The 22,375-nt window shown below is 37.6% G+C and overlaps 1 protein-coding gene across 2 annotated transcripts in view; it reads left to right on the top strand.

Annotated features, from left to right (window-relative positions):
• Window positions 1-22,375, top strand: part of LOC105458241 (5-hydroxytryptamine receptor 2A-like) — a 111,611-nt gene that overhangs the window by 78,833 nt on the left and 10,403 nt on the right. For both annotated transcript variants that reach the window (XM_011703407.1, XM_011703406.1), the window contains exon 4: window positions 13,507-13,908. In XM_011703407.1, the coding sequence (XP_011701709.1) occupies window positions 13,794-13,908 (115 nt within the window). In that variant the 5' untranslated portion in view covers window positions 13,507-13,793. The remainder of the gene's footprint in view (window positions 1-13,506; window positions 13,909-22,375) is intronic.

Below are 22,375 nucleotides of genomic sequence, written 5' to 3'. Positions count from 1 at the left end.
GGTCAGTCAAGCGTAACCTGAGCAGAGTACGTCAGTTTTTGCCAATAAATACAGACCTCTGTCAGTGCGGATAATTAATATTGATGCGGATTTGGTTATTCCGGTTTCAATAGTCCATCGTTCGATCTATTTCACGCCTTATATTGTACTCGCCTTATATCGGTGAGAAATAAAACTAAACACGAGAGAGCAGCGGACGGATGGAACGGGCGCTGTCGCTCCGTCTGACGCGCAAAGTCTTTCACTACTTGAGAAACCGCGCCGGACGGCTGAAGAGCCAACGAGTCGCGAATCCGATTCACATATCGGATATCTCTAAAATTCATGCAACGAGGAGATTTTGTCCTTGAGGGTATTATTAGTTCGTCGCATGGAGTGTCCCATCTTAAATGAGCTTCGTAAAAGATACACCAGGATTAACGTACACCTGGGTATTGCGGGTAAACTGTGTTCTACCCACGAAGAAACCTGGAGTTCGCCATCCAATTTCTACGTCGTACACCTAGGCAAGGTCGGATCTACATGTCCCGTCGGATTTAATTTAAAGTTTGTACGTTTTATTTCGCCGTTTGCGATGGGGCCCTTTACGCACGAATGAAACTTTTAACATTTACCTTGGGCAAACGGCGCGCCCGGAAGTTTGACTCGCAAACAAAGAACCCTCGGTGTCGGGCCTAGGAGGTCGGTCTGGCAAAGTTTTTCCTCGCGGGTGTCACTTGTTCACATTACGATTCGCGAATCCTTCGAGCGTACCGGCTGCAATTTCCCTTTTTAATATTACGACGATACGCGACACGCGATACAGCGACACGGTACAGCTCTTTACATTCCTCACGTCACACGAAACCATACAAGATGCAGGCAATATCACCGCTTCTTTTTTTTCAACGTACTTTTTCTTCGCCGCTTCTTTCTTCTAATTTCTAAAATTTCTCCATTTTATTTCAAAAAGAACAGATACTTTTAAAATGCTGTTTAACTTACTTAATTATTTTTTTAGTTATCTACTTTATAGTATAATACAATACATTTGAACTTTAAGAAACAATGTTACTTCCTTCCACTTTAAATTCTTTTTATTCTTTTTTCTCTTTCTGTGTTAATTTTATGAAACTTTATCTTTTCGAACTATAAAAGTAGATAAAACACCGTTCCATTTTTATAAAAGAAGAGTTGCAATCAGATTAGTACGGAAAGACGCTTCGCTATACTACCGTGGCGCTTCATAACCGACACGAAATTCGGATCTCGTCGCTGCATCTCTATAATCTTCGGACATGACCGCCGCGGAATTGCATTTACCAATATCTCGCAATGTCCGCGGGCGATGCAAACTCACGATATTCGCTTCGAGACACATTCAAAGTGATAAGAAACAATGTGGAACAACAGCAATGTACGGTCCGAAATCTAAGAGGGCCGCGCTATGTCGGAGTAACCATTCACATATCGCAGAATGGAATGCAGGATACGTGCGTGGGTCCTCACAGCTTTCCCCAGGAAGAAATATATATCTCGCCGCATTGTGCTAAGCCTTCGTGAATGTCTCGCACAATAAATAATGTTTATTTCGCGTCGTCCCACCCGTATCGACCTTGTGCGGTTCGGTCGAATAATACGGGTCCCGCGCAATTGAGAGAATTCGCTTAGTACACGATGCATCCCGAAATAAATTGCATTAATTATCTCCGTACACAACAAGCCGATTCTATTCCTCTCTGCGAAGACAATCGTGCAAACAGCGACGATTGCTGCTAAGACACAAAATTAACCGTACTTTTAAATATATCGGTTTTAACTTTTAAATAGAATATTTTTCCAATATCAAAAAATATTAAAAAGTAAAACTTGTAGCTGTATATAGAAATTATATAAATATGACACGTAAAAAGATCTTATATAAAATTTAAAAAAACTGATGCAAGTTATGATAGTATATTATTAACATGTTAAATTAAAATAAAATGTTTTCGCGTAATTGAGCAAGCTATAGCTTAAACTAATATTAGAAAGATTCTAGTGTAATAAGTTCGGAATTCGAGCAAATTCTAAAAGGGAAAATAAAATGACACAATTTTCGTCACTGTGCAATTATTTGTAGTAAAAAAAGCGATTTTATTATCAGCCTCTTCAAATGGGATTCACTACCCAACGCGTTAAATCACTGTCGACGCTCATAATTATTCTCGGTTGTCCTAAATTGGCCCGGTACCTGTTGACCCTCAAAGATGATTTGCATTAACTTCATGCATACCTATCTGTTCCCGAACCGAGTCCGCGGTGGAACGTAGGCAGGTATTTGGGTCACGATAAAGTAAATGGGCAAATATTAGAAAAAAATGTTGAAACCAGTAGCACTTGGAATTATTCAGAGAAGGGGACCCTTCAATTCTCTAGCAAATATTCTACGCCTGATTTAAAAGCGAAGGATTCGCTCGTTCTCACAAAAAAAGCTGCAAATCCCTTCTTTCTTCTCCCAAGGACGACGATTTATGACTCAAATTATTCCCAACGTATCTCGTGTCTCAGTATAATGTACGCTTTTACACGTGATAGAAATATATCTTTTTAAGAAAATATACAATTAATTAAAAACAGATGTCTTTTTTTTACAGAGAGACAAAAATAATTTTGTGACTGGTAAATAATAGATAAATGTAAAAGTATAAATGTACGAATGCCATCGTTGAATATGTGATTTACATCATTACTGCACTTTCTTGAAAATAAAATTTAATTTAGTACTGAATACGTTTAACAAGAAGAACCTGCCTTCTTCAATCTGACTCGCGGATGCCTCGATAAATGTCTAGTTGTATGATTTAACTGCAAAGTTTTGAGCCTTGCGCGAACCTAGCTAAATTAGCGGCGTGTATATCAAATCGCATAGACATACGAGATTAATTTTAACCTATACTCGTGGACTCTGCTAAGTCCAGGATCAACGCCGGCTTAAACTCGATCCCTGTTAAGCGTACATCGCAGAATCGGGGTGATGAGAGACTAAAATTGGCATCATTCGAAGTTAATTAATTGTGATCTAAAGTGTAATAATATTATTTCACCGAGACTTTCTTCGGTAATCTCTTGATAACGTCCCGCGGGTATCTAAAATATCCCATTAACTCTCGCAAACCAGGACATGATTCTACAGCGTGCTTTCTTAATTAATTAATGAACACGCTCAATTACAAAATTATATTTGCTCGTATAACGTAATGCAATGTATCGAATAGCTCCGTACTGACGATTTTGATATATACGAAGTATATTATCCAAATAAAAATCGTGAAAGACACGTGTTACATACAAGTGCATGATCACACCAAAGAAGAATGTTTATTTCAATTGTGAGGGATCGTGAGAGCGTTCGTTACTTATATGGAAAATGTAAAATATCGCACAACGATAAAATATCCGTACATAAAAGGTACAGTTGAGGGCTCGGCCCTACTATGCAACTGCTCGATCTATCTGCCAGACTTTTTCGGAGAAACGGTTGGGCGCTGTATTTGACGCGAATGATTTAAACGCAAAGTTAACAGAGCAGAATTTACGATCGCGCAACATCCTATCCATATGGCCGATCAATCTTTAACCGTGTTCATCTCTCCTTCCCAAAATTTATAATAGACACGAAGGGAATCGCCGGGCGATATTTTTCGATCGATCCAGTTGTTGCTTGCATATGCAAGGGGCACCGGCGTTTTACATTCTCCATATTCAGAAATTTTATATTTTTAAAGTAAGCTCTCACGACCGTAAATTTTACAATTGTTTTTTTTCTGCGCGGAACGCGCCATCAAAGCTTGTTGAAATTAATTTCGACAACGCGCGTCAAATACAGCGACCGCAGGCTGCAAATCAAACAATAAGTCTTGAACTTAATAACTTCGCGGTAATCCATCGCGAACCGCTGTACGTACAGATAATTTTCCGATCGTATGACATAACGTATCACGTAGCGTAAGTTTTATGTAACGAAAGAAGGAAGGAAACTCGTGCACACGCAACACGATCGATCTCAAGCGTCGCTTCGGCTCATTTCGAAAAGTGGAGTGCTCCGGCGAGAGAGGAATCGAAAATAAGCGAACGCAAACGGCGAATGGAAACGCCACGGCACATTTGAGGACACGGTCTGCAATTTGACGACGAGTTAATGCATTCCATGAATAAAATATAACAAATTCGTTTACGCGAAATAAACGAAACGCGTGACGACGCATATAAGCCGCGGCCATTCCTTTTCTTGTTATTTTCTTCGGTAACACCTCACCGCAGCTTCCACGTATAGCTGCAAGATTTAATATTCTATATGCATCGCACGAGAGAGAGAGAGAGAGAGAGAGAGAGAGAGAGAGAGAGAGACTACGACCGTCGCCGTTGCTGGCACGAAATGTATAATGTTAATTATCACGTCAAAGGGAAGAAAGCGCGCGTTTAATTACGATGGAATATTTTACTTTGCGTACGCATCTCACTTGTTTGCGCTAATTGTGTGCCGGTTTTACAAACAGATCTCTAAACAGATATAATTAAAGAAAAAAAAAAGAAAAGGGAAGAAAACAAAGAAAAAGAACCGCTCGGTTGTGCATTCACGATCGTATCATGACTGCACCGCGCTCGCCGTCCGCGTAACGATCGCGCGCATTCGCCGCTTTCACGATGAATAGAGATGCACTCGTATGCAACGCGCGCGCGGTTTAACTCTTTTGCGACCGAGCTCTTGCCCGCAACACGGCCGTTTAATTTCACCGTACATCCGCGGTCTGATTGAGCCCTTTTGCCGTCCGGCACAAAAGCAGAAACCAGTGGCGCTGGAGCACCTATTCTTATCCAAGGCGCAATGATAATGAATTTCTTGTATTAAGTGATGGGATAATTAAAATACCCTCGGGTTAATATTCCTGTTGTTTGCAAAATAGGCGAAACGTTTAATCGGCGTTTTACCGGGAAGAGCCATATTTCGAAAAAATACTGCAGGCACATGTTAAATGTTATGCACGTACGCATACTAATCTTTATCGTTTGTACGTGAATGAGAAAAAGAAAATGGAAATGTACATCGGTTCGTACATCGTAAAAGTCTTATTCCAGCGCGCGCATGGAATATTTCGTAATACTTTTCGCGCGCGTTCTTTTCGTAATATGCACTCTAATAAAAATTTTCATATCCGAACGGAATGGTCGGTCGGTACCGACCAATTTCTTTCATGATATTTGCAATCAGGAATTCCAACTTCAGTTATGCAATGGACGTATTCCGTCGGATATGTGCTACGAAAATATCCCTGAGAATGCACCACGAAAGTACGCATATAAAACTTTAGCCCACACTAACTACTGACGTTTCTATTGGTTTTACGATCTTCTTCCTTTCGTTTTGATAAAGTTTTGTTATAGCAGACCGTAAGAGTGAACTCGGGATCTTAACAAAAATTGGTGTTTTCTACTCCCTCGAGTACCCGTATCGATTTTTTACCAAATAATAGTCTGATTGCACATAAAATGAAGTTTTAAAAGCCAATTTAATATTTAATAGATTGGTCACGATATTAACGTAAAATTTTACATCCATTAAGGATTTTTGATTGGATCACAATCGAGCAAAAAAATGCGTTAACGTTATTTGTAAAATAGCTTTTCGTAACATTCAAAGCAATTTATAAATATAAATATAATTTATAAATATTCTATAAATTCGTCTGAGAAGATGCATCAGAATAAATTTAACAAGTATAAGATAAGCGCATGCACTTCTTGACTCTTGTTTCCATAGTTCTTGAAGTATCTCGCGGAGACTTGCAAAACTTGTCTTGTCTGTAAAATAGAATACTTTAGAGACGTACACAAAAGCGAAAAGAGACACACGCACTCAGAATGAAACATTACGTAAATGTTACGTAATAAACATTAATATTTTAAATCGGCAGTTTGTCCCCTTACGGGAATATGAAGAAAGTGGATATGAGCAAGTAGACGAAGGTGGAACATTACAATAATGCCGAAAGTTGTAGCGACGTGCATTATTGCGATACCGACGCAGCAGCACTCCCTTGGGCGGCATATTCGCCATTGCAATAATGTATGACGACACGCCTTTGAACATCGAAACGAGCCTTTGAAATTTACAGTGCAAATTCCAACATCTCGCGCCGCATTATTGCAAATGTCGAATACCATTCCCGATGGAGGATAGTGCAGTACCGAAGTACAGTAGGTAATATATTGCAATCCGGAAACCGCGTCTAAGATTACGATTGCATACAATTTATGCAAGCTAAGAGAAGAAATAATTTATTTTAACCGTTCAATAATTTAAAAAGAAAGATACATTCTTTAAAAAGTTTATCACACAGGACTTGTATAGAGCGATATATCAAGAATATATTGCTCGTCATTCAAAAACTTTCAAAAATATTTGTTTAAAAAAAACTAAAAATATTCTGAATTTTTCGTTTTTAAATTCTACATACCTTCGCCGTTTGTTTCCACACAATATTTAATATTTTCAATTTGTTAAATTGGAATCACAAATTATACTTGTATAAAATGAAAACTTTCGTTTAAATGTACTTCTCTTTTATAATAAATTTGATACATTTAATTGCATTATTTTGTCAAAAATGAAAAAATTATACTTGGTTGTCTCTTGCTCAAAAAATAACTCGAAAAATGGCGCTTTCTAGAAAATGCAACTTAGAATATCATTAAACATTCATGCGATGCAGCTTGTTTCATTCATGACGTTAAATTTTATCTTTTCTGTTGCCATTGTCCATTAATATCCGTGTACAAATCTTTTTTAAATTAATTTCCATAATAAAAAATTTCGTGATTTCAATCTTTTTTGAAATAAAAAAGACAGATATAAATAATATAATATTTTTATATCTGTGTGTATACGTATTTGTTTTTTCAATTTAGATTAATTTTTGTAGAAAATTATATCTTTCCTGTTTTCCAATACAATTTATTAAATTTAACGTGGAAAATTATCATTCATTTTAGTTTCTATATAATAATAATTCTGGCGAAAGAATCGGTATTCGCGTATTAAAACTGCCATAAAACTCTTCTCAGCAAGAACGAAATCGATGCGGATTTATATGAACCATGAAAAATCCGTTGGGATAAACTAACGTTGTTTCACGCGTTATTAACTAATTTTACGGGAGATTCTTCTTGAATATACCGTAAAACTCTTTACATTATCACCAAGTGAAACCTGACGAGCTGTGACACATCACCGCACTCGATCTCAAAACTGCAAGAATATATTAATCAATTTTCTAAACTAAAGGCAATTCTCTCGCGTGAACGAGCTAATGTCACTTTTTAATGGTATGATATAATAATCCCCAACAGATACTCTGCATTCCCCGAGACGTCTTGTTTCCGTACAATTCAGTGTTTCCCCGGGAAAACTATGATGTATCGGTTTACTCGACGTAAAGTCGTTTATATAGAACGTAAATCGCAAGAATCGTTCGGTATATTTCTCCGCTTCTGACGTCATAATCCAAGATGGCTGGCCTAGGGTATTGCCGGCCCTTAATCTCATAACGCGAACAACAGCGAGATCGAAGGATTCAAAGTTACAGCGACGGTAGAACTAAATGGAAGTAAATGACTATACAGTTGATATATAAAATGACAACAACGGCGGTTCAACTAACAAGTCACTTCACTTAAACGATCTGACAAGCTCACGCTAATGTAATTTCAAAGGAATGAAGATAATTCCTTTTTTTTTTATATCGCTTACATCACAGCTAAGTTACTCGTCATAAACAAATCAACATTCAGTTCAACAATTTCCAATAACATATAAAATTTAATATTTTCAATGAATTAAAGAGCTGACGTTACACAGAGATGGGATTATATTTAAAATTTGCGATGTGCAAAACGATCGTTTTTCCGCTAAAAGAATCGTGTTTCGAATGTAAAATATTTGGTTTACAACGAAAAGCGAAAAATATACATCCATTTCGTCGTTTGTCATGGCGAACTGGTTTACTCGACGTTACGTTTACGTCACAAATGAGTCGACAAATATTGCGATTGACAAATAGTAGTTTGCGAGTTATATATATAATTACGGATTTGGTTGCAAATGCAAACAAGAGGGCATATTAGCATTATTGTTCACTCGCAAATTACTACGACTAAAATTTTTCAAGCGAGATAGTAATTGAGATTGATAGAAGTTTAATAATGCACTAGAGCGGCGCTAATCGAAAATGCAATAAAAAATGACGATATAAACCACGATATTAATTATATTTTCAAATTATATGCCTGGTTTATTATTAAATTTTAATATTCCTTATCACAGTTGAATTAATTTTTAATAATAATTTTCGTATCATTTTTTATGCAATATGATGGAAAAAAGCTGAAAATTAATGAAAGAGCTGACGGTATTTCGGTTTCTCTCTAATATAACAAATCCAAATATTCTGTGGCATACATATATAATCAACTATATATCACGCAACGCCAATACTTTATTACAATTATTTTGACAGTTTAATGATACTTAAATATTCGATATTCCACAAAAATCTCATTTTCTTAATATAATAACAGCAAATAAACTTTGAAAAATGTAGAAAAGTTGTAACAAAGGTACATGTATATTCAATTTTTGATCAATAGATAATTTATTGCCATTATCCGCTGATATTTTAATAATAACGCATCAACGTATACTGATGTGTAATTATCAAACGTCCAGCAAAAAAAAACTAATATATATAAAGGGGCAATTGGAACTTGTCTCGGATGAATGTCGACTGGCGATAACAAGATTAACGCCTGTACCGGTATATAGCTATCAAACACAAACGGCCGTCAATGGGCGGAAATTTAGCAATATTGAGGGATCGTTGTACACAAGTGTCAGTCGCGTCGGCGATGCGTCCGCCCTTGTCTGTCGGTTTTGATTGAAACGACAACATCTCTCTTTTAGACGCATATCGCTCCCGCACTTGCGTATGCTTACAATCTGGCTACGTCCAAATATTGAATCCCTGTATCAAATATACGGCTGCAATTCGCCGTTACGAGTGCGCTTGTCGCTCTATGTCCAGCTTTCGTTACCGTTCCACTTAAAAGCCGTATATGACCGTTTATAAAATAAAACCGTTTAGAAAAATCGATCTCGTTCTTTTTTTCACGTAATCTTGTAGCCGCATACTTTTTGCATATTTCAATATTAGGATGGAAAAATTTTTTAAATTACGGAAGGAGTAATGCGCAGAATGCACACTATCCGCCCATCAGTCGCCCGGCTATGTAAAGTCCATTTTCCTTTTTTTGCCTCATCGGGTTTATTTTCCCAAATTTTTTTTCACTGTTTCGTTTTTTTTTCTCGTCTATTTTTTATCGTTTGAAACAACTATACCGTTTAAGCGCCGAAAATCGGTGACGCTACAACGAAATTTCGGCGCTTCTCCGGATTTGTGGATAAGTTTAAAGTTTTCCCCCCGTCGCGCACTTTATATATATCGGACGTAACGCGTGGACCTAATCTTTTGATCCTATAAGCACGGTTCAGCGTGAAATCCTTGGAAGCTGAAGAAGTTAGTTACACGGGACTAATGGAACGCAGTAGGAGCTCTGGATAATGGACGACGGTATGGCATCGTAAATAGTAGGTGCACTTCACTTACAAGGAAATCTAGTTTTATTTCTGAATTTCGCGTCACAGATCTTCTAATGGAAAAGTAAGGAAAAAGTATACAAAGAGTACAAAACAGCGGAAATTTATATACGTGTAATATTCAGAGATTTACGACACATATCGGAACTTGATCCCCTGCCAAACATTACTTATCTGTGTATTTCGCGATTATTGTATATGTATATATCCGAAGGATAAATCCTAAAATTATCATAAACGCAAATAGTGCATTACATCAGCGTTATCAGAAAAAAATATCGATTACTTTTAAAATAATAGAATATTTACCAGTTATTTTTTCCTTAATTATTACGATATTTTTTGTTTGAAGTAGCATCTAAAAATATATTTTATTTCGTCCATATTTTATTTGATTAAAAAAAAGAGTCACACACACAACGTGTAGATTGTGAATATTAAAACCCCTTTGAACTGTCACAAGCACTATTTCGGAGAAAAAACTGACCGCTCGCTTTTTGCCTGTGTGACTGGTCATAAACTTTAAAGCCACGTAAACCTTTTTACTTCTTCGACGAGAGATCAGTCCCTCGTTAACGCGTTTTTTTTTCACCCCGACCGAGGGGAAATGCGGGACAAGAAGAAGAAGAAGAACCATGACGGAGACGTCTTCGTCACGACGAGATTCAGCTGCGTTAAATCGAAGGCAAACGTGAATCGTGAATTTCGAGGGTCTCTCCACTGGCAGGTCGCGATTTAATCGCGTAACAGTTTGCCCGGCTTTTCTTTCCCCAGAAATAGATTTCCGACGTGTCGATTCTCCCTCGTTTCTCCTCCTCTACCTTGGGTGCCTCCCCTCCTCCATTTTCCACTAACGGCGGGGGAATTTATGGAGTTTCGAGCACGACCGAGAGCCGCAGTTTTCTGCTCGTGATAAATGCATCCGCTATTGTGAAATGTATATACACGCGGTCTCTCGCAGGGGCTGCTACGTGCGCCTGCACTTTCAATTTTGAATTGGCCCAAATACGACGAGATTTGGCCGACGGCTCCCGGTAGTACTCACCGGTGGTGCAAACGAACCGGCACAAGTATTTGCACCAATTCCAACCTATTGCGCGAACAATGTCCACTGACGCGCAACTTATTAACTTAATTACTTAATTGTAATTCATCAAGCAAATTTTCCTTGTACGATCTGTAGTTTCTGATAAAATCGTGAACGCGATAAATTAGCGATAGGACGATTTGGAAAACAACAAAATTTTATTTTAAACGATCTAATCGAGGAAATTGTATTCGTTGCTGTTACCTTTATGGTTATCACAAAAATATAATTTTATTTTTCTCTTATTATAATTGTAGATTAAGTAAATTGATCGAGACAAATTTGAATTATATTTCGGTAAGTTCTATCAACAATTTCCAAATCACTTTTCAGAGAATCGGTAAATGTTTTTTTCTTCTATCAAGTTTTTTTTTAAGCGGGATGATTATTTTTATATTAATAGCATTTAAAAATAGTTTACGTTCGCACTTTTCATAAAGTAAAAGTTTACTTTTTATTTTCTTTCACATTTTCTAAATCTCCTCGTGCTTTAGCAATTTTTTATTAAGATATAAAAATTGCTTTATACAGCAGGACGAAAGTCTGTTTTCCATTATCGAAGTTCGAATTAATTCTCCTCTCTCTCTCTCTCTCTCTCTCTCTCTCTTTCTTTGAATAAATAAAATATTTCATCATTGCGAAACAATGTTCCTACGAGACGCGCGAATTTCCCGTAATATTCAAAATCATTTTTTCTCCAACTATTTTCACATCATTGTAGGAAAAGACGATTTTATAGGGATTGTAAAATGCAATTTTTATATCCTGCTGGGATGTGAATCGCCAAGAAAACGAAATTTCAAGAGTTACTTTGCCGATGCGCTTACCATGTACGTCCCATCGATAAATCGTGTCCGTGTTTATTATTGCAATATACAAAATGTACACAATTTTATACGTGGTTTAATAACAATAAAGAGTGAAAATACATATTTTTTGTTTACGCATTTAATTCTCTGCTCTGTATAGAAATTTTTTCATATTTTTTTTCATTATGTTTATTTACTCATAATTTCTAATAAAGTTTTAACTAATGAAACTAGATGCTCATTGTTACGGTGATGATTAGCATATTATAACGAACGAGAATAAATGTCTTCCAACAAACTGAGAGTAAAAGCAGTCGAACTGCTATCATTTACGAAGCTCATTACGCGCCGACGAATCGATACTCGCGCAAGGTTTCGTTGATTTCAAGTATTAAAAACGCAACACGGCATCTACGAAAGTCCGTTTGATTGGCTTTTATTCTTTGGTCGTACAGAGACGCTCGTTTTTCCTGCCCTCTTCTCTGCCCTCCCTCTTTGAAGTTTTCACCATCGGACGCCACGCTTTTGCGCGCACCGGCGGCTTTTTCTTCAGGCGACACTGGCTGTTAGAAAGTTGAGAGATACTTCTCTATCGTGGAAGAACGGTTGTTTTTCGGGTCCCTGCCGGACGAGCACCGAAAAATGGTGATGAGGAAGAGAGCCGTAGGGCGGGACAGTTTTTAGTTGCTGGCAGGGAATACGTGGGATTTGCGTCATACGGTGGGAATAAAACTTTTAGATCTTGGCAGCCGGTCGCGCGCGCAAAAAGCCATTGTGGCAACAATCGCTATGAGACAAATTTTTCGTATTGCCGCAAGAAAAATGTTGACTTCCCTCGTGAAAATGTATTTAGCCTTTTTACATTACTGTATATATGATTAATGTCGGGCACCAACGAGGAACATTCACATACATGAAAAGTTTTATGTCCTAAAAAGTGCCTTGATAAATTGTATTATGAAAGAAGAAAACTGAACTTAAAAATTGAGGAATAAATCAGAGATAACTTATCAGAGATGTTATAAGACCTGACTTTTCTCTCGTTTAATAATTTGAGCTATTAAAGTCATTATAAATTCGATATATGAGCCCTTAATTCCAATCAAAATTCTAACGTGCAGATCATAAAACTTGAAATCGGAATTTTAAATGGACCGAAGTAAGATGAACTTTCAGTTCTAATTTCGTCGAAAATTCACATTTTCGATAAAATTATTTGTAATTCATCAAAATAATAAAATCACGCAACGAACCACAGGAAAACAGTGGACTCCTTACGGTGTATTGGCGCTACTATCAAACGTGAATGCTATTCGTCTGGAAATTCAATCAGTTTAAACCAAATGGCGAGTAGGTTCCAGTGAATTCAAGTTAATGAAACGTTCCGACACTATTGGAAAATTTAATAGACGGCATACGACCTTCTAAGGCAATCTCCACGACTGGCGTTTGTTGTAAACGCATCTATTTTTCGCGCAACCCCGTGGATTCATTATCAAAGTCGATTGTAGTAGTTGCCTGTTACAATCCCGATAATTGTCGATCGATTGCTCCAATTTTATTGGTTTCGCGGGCTACCATAAACGACACCTCGCATATTCTCTCGGTGCGTGTCATAATTTCCTTCAGACTTTTATATTTAACGCGAAACTCAATCTTGTAATTACGCTATATCGTGGACGATTGAGCCTTTCCATATATTGATATTGTTAATAATCTCAAAATTATTTTTAAAAATGAAGAAATCCATAAAGAAAGTTTAGAATAAGTTTTCAAATAACTTATCAGAGATGTTATAAGAGACCTTTCAAAAATAAAAGTTTTGCCTTTTGCGTTTGCCATTACATTTATCAGATCGAAAAGTATCTTTTTTTTTTAATATAAGATCATCTATGAAAGCAACATTTTAACGAAATCCTTTTTCCGCGTTGCCGTTTCAGACGTACGTACGAAAGGACAGACATCCCACAAAAAAAACCTGCACCTCAAAGTCCATGGAGTCTCGGAGCAGAAAATTGTGGAAAATGGGGACTGCGAGAAATTCTGAGATAGAGATGGAAGCGTACGAGGGAAGTAGCCGACGTTTATCGGCCAGGTGTTGACTCCGCGTCCGTCGAAAACGATGAAAACATCTTCGGACCCGCTTTAACGAATACGGACCATGATACATTATTTAACCAGATGATGAATAGCGAACACTGAAGACGGAAAATACACTTCAGCCGTGATGGAGGCTCACGTCGATCAAGCCGCGAACGCAACTGTGGAAAATCCAGTCTTCGATGTACCAATCATCTTGACAGCTATCGTGCTCTGTCTTGTTATACTCGCCACTATCGTAGGTAAGTCTACTATTCTCTCTTCTCGCATGACATTTACTTTGCAAAAGGAAAATCGTACTAATATTTTGTTTTGTAAAAATACTTGCAATTTTTTATTATAAAAAATTAATAAATTATAAAATTAATATTAACGAAAAAAAGATTTATTTATTTATTTAAATCCATAATTATTTAATTTGATTTTTTTTTAAATATGCGCAATTAAGTGATTGTAATATTGTTAAGAAATCAATCTTTTCTATATAAGTATTCGTGAATTAAAATATTTTTCAATAGCAGTAAATGTCTGTTATAATAGTATTTTAGTATAATTTTGTTCTTTAAAAGCGGTACAAATAAAATTAATCGCACGTCTGTATACAAATGTATTCGTATTCATTCGTTTGCTTGCGTATTGAATATTGAAATGCGAGTCGAAACGTTAAAATTGAGAAGGATAGTTCATATTTCAAAGATAATACACAATCTCGCGTTTTTCACGCTTTTAGAAAAAGTTTATGACACACGTCAATTTAAAGGCGGGACTTCAAGACCCTTTTCATATCCCGGAAACGAGCCCTTTAAAAATTTTTATGGACACAGTCTCTTGCGCGTGCATGCTATTCGCAGCTGATTATCGCTGTACCTACACGCTTGTAAATCACGATGGAAAACGAGAACGAAAACTGTAATTGAATAAATAACGCCGCGGGTTTTCCCGTTCTACCGTATCGCGAATATACATTACATTACGCGATATTTTAACTTTGCTTTTTTAATTCAATGAATATGCCGATTCACTCTTCCGGATAAAACACTTGCGTAACATGAGACAATATTTTTCGCAGAATGCCCGCACGAGTCATATTATAAAACCACGCAATTTCTCTCCGTTATACCCGTTATATATTCTCCGATAATGAGAGAGATTCGGAATATTGTTATACTAAAACATTATGCTAAAATTATGCTACAGCGAAAAGTGAAAAAGAGAAAATAAGGTATGCACTCCTTTTAACGTACGTAATTATTCACTTTTTATGCTTTGTGTTTTATACACTGGTCGTTTAAGCCGATCAAAATGTCAGTGAGCCTCTTAATGTCGACTATGAGATATCGTCGATCTAAATTTTAAGTTTACGAGTTATTCAAAGCGAGACTTCGAGAAAAACAATACTGATTTGTTCAATGATTTAAATCTCTGGTTTGAATCAAAATATTTTTTAAACTCTGCTTATAAATATCGTAAGTTTGCCACGTTGAATAAATATCATAATATCAATTAAATTATTCAAAAAAATAATTTTCATATTTTGAGTGATTTCAGAATTTATCTTTAATGCAAAGTCTTATATTGATGCAATCTAATATTACAATAAAAATTATAATGTTAACTTCTTATATTGTAAAGACTATTACAAGACAATAACATGTGTTCAAAGGTAAGCTACTTAAAAGTTAATGTTAAAAGTTGAGACATTTTTTAATTAATTATCAGAGAAAATAAAAAGAATGTCTTGGTCGAAGACATTTTGATGAATAGATAATTTTATCGGCACCGCTAAACGTATAATATATAATGAATCGACGCTCATTCAAGTTGAAATCTAAAAAAGAAGAGGAAAAATCCGTGCCTTAATTCGAAGACGATTGAACCGATCCGATTTATCTTTCGTTCTTATTCGAATGCTCTCGACGGTAATTAATGAAAATTACCGACCCGAATTCGGCGAGTCGTTTCCCTTTGCATGCCAAACTTCCGGTCCAACAGTGTCCGCGACGCAATTGATCTCACGCCACCACGATTAATTGTTCTTCTTGCCGTAATTATATGCCATCAAGCGCCAAATAACTTCACTCCCCCATCGAATATCGCCAGTACCATCGACGGTTTCGCGAAGGCGACCACCCGTTGATCATAATCGTCGGCGCGAGAACAATGACAAAGATCGCTTGAAGAACTGACACATCTCCAAGTATAATATATCACCGAGGCGGTGACGGTAATCACGATATCCAGTCGCATGCTTTGCGTGAACGGGGTTTTCCGCGAAGGCGGGCGAGCTGACACTGCGTTTCGCGACTTGTATTTAACTACAACCCTTTCCTGCCACTCTGGCAATTCACCCCCGAATTCTCCTCGACAATACCGAGAATAATAGAACGCGTTTTAATACTAAAATCTCTGATTGATTATTATCAACGCTAAAGACATTTTAATGCGAGCATAATGCGTGATAAATGACTTTCATGGGCTTCGGTAGATATTTGTCAAAGACATCGGCGCGGCCGGGCGGGTGATGATTAATATGTCTGTAATCGTTACGTAAGATATTTCATAATTGGCATGCATAAAGTGCCAACACACGCGCAAAGTTATTTCAATCACGTAACGTTGCTAACGCTAACGATACTTTAATCTAGATAAAAAATTCCGCAAATTGTTATAATCAATAATCGTTTGTTCGCGAGCTCTGATTTTGCGTCGGGGTTTCGCCAGCTATTAAGTCTCGCGAAATAAATCTGTGAACATCTCCGACCTCTTTGCGGACCTGTATATCTCCGCGGTAGGGGATACAGATAAAAGTTGTCGGAAAAACAGGTAAGTTTATCGCTCCGCTATAACGTCGTGGGTGGATAGCGACGTAACCGAGGGGGATGCGAAAGGGATCCGCCGGCAGCTGTTGGATACATCCACACACACGTACGCGCCCCCCAGCGACTTGACAAGGCTCGAAGCGCATTCCAATATTAGTATAGTTCACTGGCTAACTAACAGTTCGTTGAACATGACGTCAGCTGCCGTGGATATGCCTGCTCTTTCTCCTTCCCTCCCCGGTGGAGGATAAATTTTCTGAACGCTTGGCGAGGCACAAAACCGTGAATATCGTTGCGCAAATGTGAATTAAATAATCCCCTCTCCTCCTCCCTCTCTTCCGTCGCACAGTAATCACCGCAAATCGAGCGAAACTTCTCGAATGCAGCGCGTTGCACCGACCGCATTCGTTCATCTCTCTTCGGGGACGGCAGACAGCCAGAACGCGTGATTTCGCGCAAAGTTCACGTTCGGCCATCAGTGTGCACGTGAAAGTAATTGACTATAATTGGACAAATATATCAGCGAAATTAGAAGTGACCGCAATTTGTAGAGAGATCTAATGATATTGGAGAACAATAGATATTCGATTTCTTTTCCGATAATGTAAATTGAAAATCGATTGAAAAAGATAACGATGATAAACGATGATAAAGATGACTTTGGATATTTATAATACGAATTGTGTAATAATAATTTCTACGGAAAAAACAAAATCCATTCAATAAACATTGCGTAATTTCGAAACAAAATTTTTTGCTTCACTATTACTAAATCATTATTTACTCATCTATTAATTTATTTACAGTACTTGCACCATATGGAATATGAGAGCATATAAATGTTATAGTTTTTGCTTGCAAAAAGTAAAAGTGTCTTTCATAAATTCAACTGAACGTAAATATACACATCACGTATCGTAGAGAAATCAAACGTTTAATTCAATTATATATTCGCTTTTGAATTGCCAGCGTTATAAACTCTTTTTAGGAAAAAATAATTTTTATTAGAAATACGCGTTTGAGAAAAACATTTCTTGATACACACCTCGTATGCGATGTTGACAGGCACCTCGCTTGTTCGTAAAAAAAAAATAGCAAGCCGATAGGTTAGACCGCCGACGCGAACTGAATGTGTTACTACCTTGCCCTTCGATCCTATAAAGGTTAAACGATGCGATGCGAACACATAACGTACCCTGCATGAAGACGTAATCAGACATTTCCGATAGTTATCGTCTCGGGAGATACCTGGGGCTGCATTTTCAATGAAACTAGAGGGTAAAAAAATATAGCCTTAGGCTGCAGGAAAAAAAAATATATATATAAAGTTACTTTAACAGAATTACGAATATAGAAATATTAATCATTTCATCCCATCGTTGTTGCGGAAAGGATAAGCGATGAATTGTTACATTTAATTTTAAGGCTGCCAGCGTAACGTCAAAAGCGGGTATAATATGCAATTTATTTACGCGTCGCCGCTCCATACGTTGAAAATAAATGAGTTTCCGCGCGTATGACAACAGTCGCGATTGATAAAGCGAACTTGTAGCATTTGCCGTCTACTCCGGTTTTGGTCTGTTAATCAATAAACGGCCATATAATTCAATTTAAATCTGTCCTATGGCACGGCAACGAAAACAAGTTATATGACATGGTTATTGGATAACGAACCATAACCGCAGTTTTTGGCACGTTTTACAGGTCCACTTTACATCGATCGCGCGTGTGGTCGTGTGAGAAATTCATTTATCTCCGCGTACGACAACGAGAATAAATTAAACATTATTTCCGCTTTGACGTGACAATTTTAAATAGCTAACATCGACATCATGTATTTGAAGATTATGAGGGACACACACGTAGACGTACGCTACGAGAGATAAATTTGTACGAAGGATAAAGTTGAAATATCGAAGATAATACCGCAAAGGTCAAACGTAATCTAAATCTCGTTAGAGAATTTTTTATACAAAATTTTTTTATGCGGAACTTATTATCGAACTACTCTTCTATCCTGCACAAGGAATCGAAATGTAAAAGTGATCTTAAAGTCTCAAAACCGTCTATTCTCATGTGTAATTATCTTTCACATTCGCCAGCATTCCCAAAAGTTTTTTGGGAATGCTCTTGCAATTTTTTATTCTCTTAACAAGCTCATTTACATAAATCTGTTGAATTTTTCGCATCATCTCTCTGCACACAATTTGAACGACGCGAAATATGCATTTTGACCAGCGAAGTGCTATTCGGCTTTCGAAAAAAAGGATTAATGTTTTTGACGCTTAATACCCCTTTTCATTCTTTCAGATCTTTTCCGTTGTCCGAAAAACTATAGCGATCTAAGCCACGTTATTGCACGTCGAGTTTTGCAATATTTTCAAAATGGCGCTCACAACAATACATAGAAACGATCTTGCGGGTAAAAATGGTCGCCATCGTGGTGCAATGACAATCTATGATAACAGGAGATTTTCTCGGTTTTTCGGTCCACTTGATAATCGATTTATGCGGATATTAATATTTAAGACTCTGATGTTTTAAAATCTCATAGAATACTCGTAAAACACAATCAAAATAAATGTTGACGACAGTAATAATTACAATTTTTTTATAGTATTTGTTCTCTCTCTCTCTCTCTCTCTCACGCGCGCGCACGCACAAAACATTAGATAAATTTAATAATTAAAATTTGAAACAATAAAATTTTTTAAATTTAAGATTATCAAGAAATACTATGTACCTGCATAAAATTAAGTATTAATTACAGAATATAAAGAAGACAAGAGAGAGAAGATAAATAGCATACATACAGCATTTATTGCAGTACTAAACAATTTGTAAATGATCAAAATCTGCATATTAATAATAAATATAAAAAATTATATTATTCATCTGGTATACGGTACACGTACAGAAACATTATAAAATTCTGTCGTTGAGACGTCTTTGACAAAAAAAAAAACTCGCTAAAGAACCGTGGCGTCAAGCTGGGCTTAGCACAGCAGATTAAAAATTGCAGACTGTAAGTTATTTCTTGACAAGCAAGTCGCGCAGCGCGCGTGTCTACTCGCAGTCCTTCCCAGCTTATCCGTATAAAGCTTCGGACGGGACTTCTCTTTTTTTTTTTAATGCTGCAAATATGCTCTTTAATGGGGTGCGAGAACGAAAGCGCTTAGATCCTCGCCAGTCTGTTAAAACATCTCTCGGTCCCTCCCTCTCTTCGCGGGAGTTAATTACGCCCAAGTGAAACGTTCTGCTCGCGTTTCTTTAATCTGTTGCAGCCGCGACGGTTATACATTTCCCGTGGAGACATCCCGATCGTGCAGCTGTAGCTGCGGCTGAATCGCGGTGCATTTAGTACGCGCGTCCGACTGCGTCTGAATTGTACACACAATCACCGTCGCGGGCTGTGTGTTTGCAGACACGTAACGCGAAACTAATGGACGCGAAATAGAAGAAAATTCGTTCGACATTTGTAGAATTGCGATCCTATCGGACAGTTTGTGTCGACTTACGGCGGTGGGTAGGTAAGACGAGAGAAAGTACAAATTACAGTGGCCTCGATCGTTTCTAGAAGTTGACTCTCTAATTTCAGCAAAGTCTATTGTCGTTCCTTCCCCCGGAGGATTAAATTTAATTAGTACATGTCTAGACTGCGTTACGTAGCCTTCGGAGACTTGTGGACTTAGTTGCTACTTCCGCCAGTTATAAAACTATTACGTCTCAGCCAGGGATGCAACTCGACCGAGGACAAATGTCTTCATAATTAATAACCATTTTCGTTTTGTGCATTCTACTGTTTTACTATTTATTAGTATTCATTGTCGTTTGTACGCGGAAAGATTTTGCTGAAGTGTCTGAAAATTTAGCTATATATAGACACAAATCTGAAAATAACTTTGTTGAATCAAAGTAATTATGGAGGAAACTCAAGCATGCTCCAAAACAATTTTGACACTCTAACAACTAGGTTGAGCGTTCTACTATGTAATTATTTTGACAGTCCAACGAAATTATTTTCAGAACTGCAGTATTTAGCTAAACTTTTAGCAAAAACCATGCATTCGTTCCATGTAAGAATACGATTTTTTTATGTTATTCGTATAATAGTAAACAGCGCGATTTCTTTCCCTACATGAAAAATCGGATGGAACATTGGTTGAAATGAGAGACATGAAGGACCGTGTGGTACGCTAAACGGCGTGCACCGCGGCACGATGTAATATCCTCGCGAATATAGTAGCACGGTAGCTTGAGCTTCTATCCACTTCCCTTAAATACGCTTAAAGCGGCGGCGGTCGAGCACGTTTACGTAATGCATGAATGTAACATTGCGTTACGAATACATGAATTCCTCTGCTACAGAGAAAACCGCACGGATCTGAAAATTCTGATTACTGTCGAGTTTCGCGTACATAATTACACCAAAGTTTGATCAAGCCGTCGTCGTCGGCGTCGCGTCGAGAAAGATTTCGCTGGTAATCTACACACATTTTTTTTTTATCCGAAAGTTAATCTCATTCCCGTTGCAAAAGCGTTCAGTTTTCGCCTTCATGGCACTTTTAAGAATCGATTCCTCGCGGGACAGAAAGATTCGCTAGGAGTTGCATCTCTTATTGAGCAGCAATTCGGGGACTCTAACGTTTTAAATTTTTAGCAACGTACCGTTTTACGACGCAATTTTGATTCTCTGCCCGTTCTTTGAAAACTCGAAAGACTCGAAAATAACTCGACGCGCGCCCGAAAATAAGAAATTTGTTCTTGACGCGCGCTACAGAGGTGACTCGATTTTTGCAAAGACTTTGTATTTTATTCTCGTTCCTAATTCTCTCGCTTCGACGATCCCGGGATGCTTCTCACCTGCCTTCGACTTTCGAGCCACTGACTTTCTTTGACTGACCCTCGCCGAGTATGTATACGGCCGAGACACGTAGCCGACCTGCAGCAGTCTCGGCTACACAGTATTGTGTCCCGGGGAACCCGATACGCGGAACCGAGGAGCCGAGAGAGCCGGCGATGGGCTCGGCGAACTCGGACAATTCTCGCGTAAATGCGAGCACACGATCGATCCGACGCAACGCGCGGCACGTTGCACGCCCGTATAACACGTCTAGGAACGTACGACTGATTTCGTCTATTCCGAGTTTGCCGAACTTGATTGCCGCTATTCAGGCCCGCCATCGGGAATGATGGCGACTAGCCCGAATTTGCCCGTTCGCAGTGCCAATTACCGGGGCCATTATTAAAGATTCGCAAGCGCGACAAAGCGGCCGCGATTTCAATTTGCTTTAACGACTTCGCGATCTACGTCGTTCGTCATTTCGTAAAAGTAACAGCAGAGCAAACTCCTTCTCTCCCCCCCCCCCTCCTCTCTCTCTTTCTCCGCTTTTTGTGCGCGGCTGATTTTGAAGGCGCGATCTTCAAAATTGCCTTAAATATCGCGCTTATCTTTCCAACTCTGTTTTTATTATTTTCAAAAACTTTAAGGAATTTTATTTTTTCAATTGTGTCAGCCGCAAAGAAGTCAACAAGAAAATATTATTTATGTATAATTAATATCTGGTGCCATAAATTCTCTTCCCAAAAGAAATACCGCATGCACGGAAAGAACGATTTTGTTGAAAGGTCTAAAAATTTTGCTAAGTACAGATCTGAAAATAATTTTTGTTCAATAATCAAAATAATTTGTGAGAAAGTTAAAAATGATAGGCGTTGCTACAAAACATTTTGATATTCTAGCAATCGTTTTGACTTTCCAACAAAATAATTTTGACTATTGAACAAAAATATTTTTAAAATTATTTAAAATTTTATTTTATTTATATTTTAAAATTATTTAAAATATTAAAATTATGTTCTGATCTGGATCCAGCAAAATTGTTCTTTC

The sequence above is a fragment of the Wasmannia auropunctata genome, unplaced genomic scaffold (genome assembly GCF_000956235.1).
Source record: "Wasmannia auropunctata unplaced genomic scaffold, wasmannia.A_1.0 LD334579.1, whole genome shotgun sequence".
Taxonomy (NCBI): domain Eukaryota; kingdom Metazoa; phylum Arthropoda; class Insecta; order Hymenoptera; family Formicidae; genus Wasmannia; species Wasmannia auropunctata.
Note: the sequence above shows the minus strand (reverse complement) of the source record. Positions and strands in the feature narration are given on the sequence as shown.